Source organism: Hyaena hyaena, unplaced genomic scaffold (genome assembly GCF_003009895.1).
Source record: "Hyaena hyaena isolate Hyena2069 unplaced genomic scaffold, ASM300989v1 scaffold_173, whole genome shotgun sequence".
In the NCBI taxonomy this organism is placed as follows: domain Eukaryota; kingdom Metazoa; phylum Chordata; class Mammalia; order Carnivora; family Hyaenidae; genus Hyaena; species Hyaena hyaena.
Window position 1 is genome coordinate 1,594,967 of NW_024080805.1, and position 10,666 is coordinate 1,605,632.

At 37.3% G+C, this 10,666-nt stretch overlaps 1 protein-coding gene across 4 annotated transcripts in view; it reads left to right on the forward strand.

Annotated features, from left to right (window-relative positions):
- PUS10 (pseudouridine synthase 10) overlaps nucleotides 1-7,922 on the forward strand; it is a 73,846-nt gene extending 65,924 nt beyond the window's left edge. For 3 of the 4 annotated variants that reach the window (XM_039240334.1, XM_039240333.1, XM_039240335.1), the window contains exons 16-18: nucleotides 712-854; nucleotides 4,048-4,147; nucleotides 6,210-7,922. In XM_039240334.1, coding sequence (XP_039096265.1) covers nucleotides 712-854; nucleotides 4,048-4,147; nucleotides 6,210-6,248 — 282 coding nt within the window. In that variant the 3' untranslated portion in view covers nucleotides 6,249-7,922. Of the gene's footprint in view, nucleotides 1-711; nucleotides 855-4,047; nucleotides 4,148-5,771 lie in introns of all 4 variants that reach the window. The other variant, XM_039240336.1, reaches the window with a different exon arrangement.
- The last annotated feature ends 2,744 nt before the right edge of the window (nucleotides 7,923-10,666 follow it).

Below are 10,666 nucleotides of genomic sequence, written 5' to 3' on the forward strand. Positions count from 1 at the left end.
ACACTGCCCATACATACAGTGATGCCAAGATCTTACCTTCTATAAAAAGCCATTTCTCACCTCAGCCATTCACCTCACTGTTAGATGATCTGTTGGGTTAGGGGGAAAAAAGGTTAAGAACAGGTCTTCTAGAAGAGCTCTGTTAAAGTAAAGGGCAGACTAGAACTCCAGGGTCCTAAACAATCTATTAAATATTAGAGTAAAATAGACCTTGGGGATCATTGACTTCAAAGCCTTTTTTAAAAAAATGTTCATTTATTTTTGAGAGAGAGAGCACAAGTACACAGTAGCTGGGGAGGGATAGAGAGAGAGGGAGAGAGAGAGACTCCCAAGCAGGATCTGAGCTGTCAACACAGAGCCCAGTGTGAGTCTAGATCCCACCAACTGTGAGATCATGACCAAGAGCCAAAATCAAAGAGTCAGAAGTTTAACTGACTGAGCCACTCAGGTGCCCCATTCCAAGCCTTTTTTTTAATGGCATACTGAGGCCCAGAAAATGAGTAACTACAGACTAGGTTATGAGAAGTTCCACAGAGTCTGGACCTCAGGGGGTACAATTTATTATAGTCCTAGTATCTACCCTGACAGTGATAGATGGGGTTCACCAAAGAAGACCTCGGTCGTGACCCATGGATGACAAAGGAGGTACTGAGACAGGGTTCCCCGGGCAGCAGAAATGACTCCACAGTTGTATAACATATCCTCCTCTAGGACTTAAAGATTGACCAGAAAACGCCCCTCCGAGTTCTGCATCGGAGGCCCCTGGCTGTGAGAACTCGCATCATTCACTCCATGGAGACGCGCTATGTGGATGAACATCATTTCCACCTCTACCTGAAGACTCAAGCTGGCACGTATCCTTTCGCCTTCCACCCAGCAGTAATCTAAGTGGAACCTTAGTGGAAGAGTTCATGCTGCCCCAGAAGATAAGTTCAATTTGATCTAGGAACAATTAGGGTAAGGATTAGGTTGGAGGAGAATTCTGTCTTTGGGGGCACAGGGGAGGAGTTCCCATTTAATTTGTATTTTTCAAAATGTCTTTTTAAAACACGAGGCAGCAGCCAATAGTGTGTGAACTTTAAAACAGTCTCAGTGTCTCACACAAGGCCGACTGCATAGGAAGTACTCAGGAAACACTTCTGATTGGTTCACTTATTGATTTGGGTCTTCATACATTTTGCAAGTCACATTTTCATAATGACATTTGGGTCCTTACAGCATTTGGAGCACTTGCTTCAGATCGTTAAACGCTGGTAGTAGACGAGAGTGGCTCTACCGTACAGACCAATCTACATTTTATTTGGTCACTTGCCCAAAACAAGAGAACAGTCCACAAATGAGCACTTGTTCATACTGTGCCCTGCCCTGTGTGGTTTTGTATTAGCTCTGAGTTGCTGGTTAAAACACATCAGGGAGTTGCCATAGTCCTAGCTCTAGTTTACTTTTCAAAGGTGCTCCTGATATTTGTTTCTTGTTTTTATATTATTTCGTGATCCAATAGTATGAAGTGATAAAATACCTAACTAGAATAAAACTAGTGATCTACTTATGGATCAAAGGCCAAAAAAAAAGTCATTTTAATCACCAAGTAGCATTGTCACCATATTGCTGTAATTAGCCTGTCTCTCCCCACCAACGTCCTGCCCCACCCTGCCCCTCACCATCCCAGAAGCAACCAGAATTTGCGAAGCTGAAAGAGGTGTATGTTATTTCCTTTTGAAATCTCTTAAACTTTTTGGTTTGGATTAAGGGATGATCTGTTTAGAACACAGTGGGACAGACCTTTGGAGCACATTTGCCTACTGTAGATGGAAAGTGAATGGGGTGTCAAAGAAATCAGTTGCCTGGGGTTTTTTTCCCCATTCTTTTTCACCTAATTCTAGCTTTTGGTTTAGTGTGCTAAGGTGAAATGCAGTGGTCTTTTGAAGAAAGGAATATCTTTTCAATCTTATTAAAACATTTTTAGGGCTAGCCATGTGCCTGAACTTAAGGGATTAGCCAAGAAAGACTGTTTGGTAAAGCTTTAGATACAGTGTGGTTATACACAGATGTGAATTTTTCACATATACTGCTCAGTACACTGAACTAGTTCATTTGACTTACACCTCATCTTTCTGGCTATGAATAAGAACCGTTCTGGCCCTACCAGCTGGTTATTCTGGGGCTTTTTGGTCATGTTCCCGCATCATGGCTACTCAGAAGTAGCATTCTCTAGGGGCGCCTGGGGGGCTCAGTTGGTTAAGCGACCAACTTTGGCTCAGGTCATGATCTCACGGTTCCTGGGTTCCTGGGTTTGAGCCCCGCAGCGGGTTCTGTGCTGACAGCTCAGAGCCTGGAGCCTGTTTTAAGTTCTGTGTCTCCTGCTCTCTCTGCTCCTCCCTTGCTTGCACTCTGTCTCTCTTGGTCTCAAAAGTAAATGAACATTAAAAAAATTTTTTTTAAAAACCAGAAGTAGCAGTCTCTAAAGAAAGTGAGAAAAAAAGAATAATTGTTGTGTAATTACGTTTTTAGTAAAGAAGGCAGTTACTAGATAATTACGTGTCTTATCCTTGAGTCAAGACATTTGGTGAAAGTAGAGTGAATAAACTTCAGAACTTCATCATATCAGCATGTTAGTGGTGGAAGTGTTTTATTTATCATCTGAGAATAAACTTACTTTTCCTATTCAAATTATATTGAGTTTTTATACTAAGTGCTGGTTTATAAAACACAACAGAATGCTGAATGAGTTTTTACTTAATGCTAGCAAAATTATATCTTTCAGATAAATATTTTTAAAATATTTTTAATGTTTTTTTTTTTTTTAATTTATTTCTGAGACAGAGAGGCAGTGTGAGCAGGGGAGGGTCGGAGAGAGAGGGAGACACAGAATCCAAAGCAGGCTCCAGGCTCTGAGCCAGCTGTCAGCACAGAACCCGACACGGGGCTCGAACCCACGTACTGTGAGATCATGACCTGAGCCAAAGTCGGACGCTTAACCGACTGAGCCACCCAGGTGCCCCCAGATAAATATTTTCAAAGCTGTAGTAGAGTCCTGTATAAGGAATATTAATGTAATCTTAATAAGTAATTTGAAGACCTGTGAGGGAAACACAAAATTGCCCCTTTAAAAAATAATTAACATAATTCTCTTGTTAACCATGCAAGAGTTGCAAACAAGAACTTAGGTCCTCTAATAATCCTTCTGAAGGGCCCTTATCAAGACTAAATTAATGTTCTCATTGTCCCTTCCATTCTACTCCTACCAGGAAAGCCATCATTGAGGTAACTGTGTGTGTGACCCTCTGGAAACTTATCCGGCAGATGCCAGCTGACATTATTGAAAAATGGGACTGAAAAGATGACAAAATGGAATTTGTTGCAGATAAAAAATAGCTAAGGGTTTGTTTTGTTTATTTAGCATTGAACTACAGTTAATTTAAAAAAATCCATATCCAGGGGCACCAGGGGCACCTCAGTCGGTTAAGCGTCCAACTCTTGATTTCAGCTCAGGTCATGATCTCACAGTTTGTGAGTTGTAAGCCCCGCCTGGACTTGTGCTGACAGTGCAGAGCCTCTTTCTCCTCTCTCTTTGTCCCTGCCCCTGCTTGCATGCATGCACACACACTCTTTCAAAATAAATAAATAAACTTAAAAAAAAATCTACATCCAGGGTCGCCTGGCCAGCTCAGTCAGTGAAGCGTGCAACTCTTGACCTTGGGGTTGTGGGTTCAAGCTCTACACTTGAGTGTAGGGATTATTTAAAAATTAAAAAAAAAAAATCTTAAAAAAATGCATAGCTAAATTTTGGCACCTGGAGATGAACTAAAAGAAAAAAAGAAAGTCATGACTCTTAGTGCCAAGTCCTGCTGTTTGCTGCCAACTGCTGTTGGCAGCCAGTTTGCCAGAGCTTATTTTCTAAGACACACATCACTGGTCATAGCTTGGAAATAACCTCTCCCTTGAAACATTTCTGCTTTTGTCTGTCATTTCCCTTTCACCTATCAAGTCTCACCAAACAGTTGGTGCTGCCTAGCTATCTCCATTGTTTCCTTAAACAAATCCCAGCTACATTAAAGAGTTTGTACACGGAGACTTTGGGAGAACCAAGCCGAACATTGGCTCTCTAATGAATATGACCGCAGACATTCTTGAGCTGGATGTTGAGGTAAACCCTTTTATTGTGGAAATGCCTGTTTGTACATTGAATTCAATCAAGGTTATCCTTTTTGGGGGGGGGCATTAAGCCACACAGGTATCTATCACTACTCACCTTAATAGGTATTTGAAAATGGTCAAAATCTCACAGTGGCATTGTATTGCAGGGAGGAACTCTTTGGAATTTTTATCTTTTTAAAAATACAAAGTCTCATTTATGATCCTTGCAATTATATAGCTAATTTACTAACTAAGTTGCTTTACATGCGGCATGAGATCTTAAATGCTTAAAGCAAGGAAATGAAGCTTAAGAGCCCTTCATATGTCCTTTGGACTCGAGAGAGTTCATTTCCATACCTGTTTTGTTTCAAAGAAAATTTAAGGCAGACAGCTCAGAAGCATACATTCAGGACAGGGATAGAAAATGGGATGAGCCCACATTTATTAACAAAAGCAGTTCTGTCAGGGACCCCTATGTTGTGGTACAAAATCTTTGCCCTTATCGTCTGAATTGGAACAAGGTTAAATTCTTAAGTATTTAGAAGAGTGGCATGAATAGGTCTTTCACACAATTCTCCATAAATATTTTTTCTCATTTGAGCATCAGTAGGCAGTCACAAGTTGTGTCCTTGACAAATACCTGATGAGGAAGGGGGTCCCTCTCCCAACACCACTCCCAACAAAAGTAATTTTAGGAGGCTAGCATTTAGCACTTGGGATTAATGTTATCAAAAGAAGTGGCTATAATTGCCTAGGGTGAAAACAGCTATGGTAATCACATGATCACTGGAGCATTATTACCTTACGAGCAGTTTTCTTCAGTGCTTTCAGATTAGATTTTCTACAGCCCTTTCAGTATAGCCAGTGACAGCACCTTCAAGGCTGCAGGGAGCCTTCTTGTGAGACTTATTTTGAGGAAGACAACATTTTGTTAAAGAAAATCTCAACTGCATTCACCTTCTTTGATCTTAATTCTTAGAGCAGTTTAGGAATATCAGGGTCACAGGCCAGTGTCCCTCATCCCTGTTTGTCCATTGAAATCACCTAGAGAGCTTTTTAAACGAACCCTGCTTTTAACACATACAAGATTGTGTCCTGAAATGTTTAGTTTTCAGGAATGAAAAACAACCCATGAAGAACCTATATTTGGGGGTTACGTACATGGCTGTGTTCTGAAAAAGAATCAAAATATCTTGGAATTTCTAAAAAATACACACACATAATTTTCCTAATTCTGGTAGTATCTCATAGATTAATTTTAAAAAATCACTTTTGGTAAATCATATTGGGTTTTAAAATTTAAGTCTCAAAAAAAAAAAACAAGACATGGGTACAGTGGATTTTTTTTTAATTTTCCTCTCAAATTAGGCCCTCTAGGGTAGTTAAGACAAGGTGCAATTTCATACTTGCAAAGCTTAGAATGTGATTGTGTATGTGGAGAAAAAAATAGTGTGCTACTGTAATTTCATTATGATATAAAGATTTTGTTCTAGAAGAACCAAACCAGGTGAGTAGAGATAGATAAATTTGATTTTACAAGAAGCAAAAATTCTGAAATGATACCCAATGATCATTTATTCTTTTCTAGTTCCAGGTGCTCTTTCATGTTCATTTATTTTTCATTTGGTTGCTAGGTTACAAATAACACTATATGTGTATAAACTGCTTGAGAATTTGTTAAATGCAAGATGGGAAGTTGAAAATGATCTGAAGAGTAAAAGTTGCTGAGACTTCTGAGGGAGAGTTGGTCTTGCTCCCTGAATTTGTTTGCTATTTTACCCATAAATAACATTTACAAAATTCAGAGGTACTCTAGTCCCTTATCGTTCAAAGGTACAGTTGATAACTGGCTGAGAACCAAATACTCTATGAATTCAGAAACAGACCTTGGGCCCAAGAATCTCAAGGCCTCATATGGATTTTAGAGTGTGTTGAATTGTGGCATTTAAGGACTGTTCTTCAAATGCAGTTTCTTCTGTTGCGTTATATTAAAACTATTAAGTTTATAAGCATTATCAGCAAATGCTTACTGGAGCAGTAATATGTTTTAATGTCTTGTTTCTTCCTTCTAGTCTGTAGATGTTGACTGGCCCCCTGCTCTGGATGACTAGCTTTCAAACTTGGAAACACAGAGTAGGGTTTTCATGGCACGATGTGGACATCCATTCAGCACTGTATAATGGCTCTTTAATCACCATAACAGTGTCTTGGAAACCATTTGGATCATGTTGATCTATGTATTTTAAAATTTGTTGTAACATCTCAGGATCTATATATGTGTACATTTTGTGTTAAATGTTCTAAGGATGTCTTATGATTTTTCTTGTTCCTTTTCCAACCCCCACAAGCCAAACTATGAATAATGAAATGATTCTCTTAATTACTCCATTTAGAGAAGTACACAAATAGGATACATTCTGATAATCTGAGAAGCCGTAATTTCTTTCAGCACAATTTCCCTGCACAAGACATACCACCTTCAAAATCATGTTCTAAATTTGTTTGAATGAACTTTATAAAAGATGTAGATTTACATAAAGTGCAGTATCCTATAATATCCCAAGATATCAAACATAAATCTGACATCATTAATATTTTTCCCAGTAAACTTCAAGCAAGCTATTACCAACAGAAGTACTCTTTGGTACAATCTGTGACAAATCTTAATGACTTCAAGTTACTATTTTGACAACCTAAAAATATCAATACGTTTCCTGGGGAGGGAAAGTGAAACCTTAGGAACTGAGGTATACCCTGGTAAGAGACTTGCATAAATCTTTTAAATAAGGAGACACAAGTGCCTTCAGTAATTTCAAACCCAGGGATAAGATTTTGAAAAATTAAGATTGGTAAACAATCTGCTATTATTCCAGAGTGCTTCAATCTATTATACAATTTCAAACATGTGCATCGTGTGGATAGGATTTCATCATTTCCATTTTATAAATATGAAGACCAAAGAATGAAAGTTAAAAATGATTTGTCTAAAATTATTTGTTTCTTCCTTATCAGGGGCTAAAACTGAAGTTTACTGGTCTTTAAGGTCCTTTCTTAATACACCTTGTTATTGAACACCCAATGTGTGAAGGAGGCACCTGAGAATGTCATTTAAATGCACTAACCATGAGAAATGACTTTTGGAATTTAGATACCAAATCAAAGAGCTTACCAAAAATATAGCCCAAGCATATTTCATATGATCTCATATGGTGACCATTTGTTAGTAAGTTGGTACTATGAAGAGAGAACAGGAAATAATCCAAACCTAAAGAAAATGGATGGGTCATTAAGGGAACAATTCAGCAATCTCATTAAAATTTGAGATTTAAGTATAATTTATCACCCTGATTCAACTATCTGAGCTTATTTAAAACATATGTGACTTGGATGGTATTGGATTATTGTTTTCCATCTCTTCATTAAACATACTTCATAGATACCAAGATGTATTATTACTCATTTTAGAAATCAGGAAAATTATTTAATTGACATGAAGATTCATATATGAATGAATACTAGCAAAAACTTTTTTCACTATTATTTTCAATGCCAGAAAATGAGAAAGGGATAATGCAAATAAACTTCTGATAAATAGGCAAGAAATTTTGTGTGAGTGTTTCTCCATTTCTGGGGAGGTTTTGCTACAAAAGATTTAAATAATTTGGGATCTTAACAGAATCTCTTAACAGAAGATCTCTATTTCTTAAATATCTATTCCTGACATGCAGAGTTTTAAGCAAAAACATTAGCTGTCTGTACTTTATTTATTCCATATGTTCATATATTGTGAGACACAGGTTGTTAAAAATTAATGTTAGGTATTTGTTTTATGTAGAACCGGGAACATTAAGTAATGAGAGTGCTATAGTTTCACTTTTGCCTCTATAAAATCATTTCTAAATTAGTTTTGTGATCTCCTCTCGTAGCTTTATTTTTTATTTATTTTTTTGTAGCTTTGTTTAAATTAAGTCTTTAATAACGCTTAGAGAAAGGGCCTATTGTACTTCTTAGTATTTCTTTGTTCCAAATATAGTCTGTGATTTAGTTTAGGAAACACAACTCTGAATACCTGGAAAAGTAAAAGAAAAAATTTCCCAAGTAAGATAACTGGTGACATTAACAAGTTACATGAAATAAACTTAGAAGTTAAATTTCCATTTCCAAAGGGAAAAACATTTTACTTAGGCTGATCTTTTCTTTTGGAGCTTTATCCTTGATTATTAAGCCTATGTAAAGAGAATGAGCTTTGATGCCAGCTTTTTTGGATTTTTTGAAATGGTACCCTTTTTTTTTTTTAAGGTTTTTATTTTGAGAGAGAGAAAGTGCACACAGGAGGGGCAGAGAAAGAGGGAGAGAGAATCCCAAGCAGGCTCTGCACTGTTAGCACAGAGCCTGACATGGGGCTCAAAACTCACAAACTGTGATCATGACCTGAACAGAAATCAAGGGTCAAACACGTAACTGACTGAGGCCCCTAGGCACCGCTTTATTATGGAAAAAAATACTGCTTTTATGATATTCATTTAATTTTTTTTCATTTTGAAATAATTTCAAACCTACAGGAAAGTTGCAAGAAAAGTACAAAGAACCTTTACCCCTGAACCATTGAACCAGTGATTCCCCACCACCCTGAATACTTTAGTGTGTAATTTCTACAAACGAAGACATTCTTCTTCGCCACAACAGAACTTTCAACTCAGGATTTAACATGGATATTATGACTACGTAATCCACAGATCCCACTTAAGTCTCACCAGTTGTCCCAACGGTGACTTTCACAGGCAAGGAATCAAGCTTTGCACATAACTGTTGTTTCTTTAGTCTCCACTAATCTGAAATAGTTTGTCTTACCTTGGCTTTCGTTAGTTTAATATTTTTGAACATTTCAGGTCAGTTATTTTGTAGATTGCTCCTCAATTTGGGTTTGCCTGATGTTTCCTTATTATTAGACTCAGGTTGCACCTATCTAGCAGGAACACCATATGAGATAGTATCTTCTTGCATATTATCAGGTATCATACAGTTTTGATTTGTACAGGTACTGATGACTGGATTTTAATCACTTAGTGAAGGTAGCGTCTGCCAGGCTTCCACTTTTATAGTTACTCTTTTTTTCCCCTTTAATTAATGAGTACCTTATACGGAGACTATCAAACTTTCATCTATTAATTTTAGCATTTACTGAAGATTTGTCAAATACTGATTTTCTAATCCCACTATTCCTTTTACATTTATTGGTTAGCATTCCACTGAAAGGTAGAACTTTCCCTTCTTGAGGATTTGTGGCTTCCTGTTTTATTTGATGGGTTATAATTTGTTACTTGCAAATGCAAATGCATATATACACATATACACACACATACACATATTGAAAATTGGGAGTTGTATACCAGTACTTCCCATTCCAACCTTATTCTAGTTTTCTCCCTTATCATATTTGTAATACCTTTAACAGAAATCTGGCTTCCATTAGCCTTATTTATTTACTTGTTAGATCAGTACCCCTCCTAAATAACCAATCTCCTATACCTTATTCCAGACACTGGAGAGTCCCCTCTCTACCACCCTCATCTGTTCTCCTTAGGCTCCACCCAGCAGTCCCAGGCTGGTGCATCACCTCTGCCTGTGGCAAAGTACCTACCAGTACCTTGCTCAGAATAAGCAAATGACTTTTGTCCTGAAATATACAGGAAGGGGGAGAGGCAGGAAATGTCAGGAAGGCAGAAAATGAAAATCTTTTAAAAATGCATTTTAGCACTCTACAAAAATGATCATTTCAAAGAACAGTTACATATGCAGGTATATTCATTATAGCTTTCTATAAAAATGTCTAATGTTTCTAAGCAACCAAACTACCTTTCCCAAGGAGGATGCTATAAATAACAAAATCTCATCAATAGTTTTAGTCAAATCACAACAAAATTTTAAGTCTTTGAGTTTTTTCCATTTATTACCACGAAAAAAAATCACTGTATACAAAGATATTACAAAGGTAATAAAATATTCTGTACAACAAAAACCATTTTGACATTGTACAAATGATTACATCTTGATGTCACATTTAACATAAATAATTGAATACCTGAGAACTTAAGAAAAACCACTTTTACAGTGCCTTCAAATTTATTATCGTCCCTAAGAAGGGTAATTCATTAGTTAACAGCAATTTTAAGTACATTCTTTTAAAGTCATTTTATTATTTTTTTTATTTGAGACAGAAAGAGCACAAGCAGGGGAGGGGCAGAGGGAGAGAGAATCTTAAGCAGGCTCCATGCTCAACATGGAACTTGACGCAGGGCTTGATCCCCTGACCCTGGGATCATTATCAGAACCAGAATGAAGAGTCAGATGCTCAATTGACTGAGCCACTCAGGCACCCCTTTACATAAGACATTCTCAAGGGTTCATCGAGTCTGCACCATGTTCCCGGTGAAGTCTCTGAGACTAAATTCCACAAATAGATCCCCAAATACTCCATCTTCTCTATTACTACAATTTATGCAAAGCCATACTACTTTGATTAGATAAT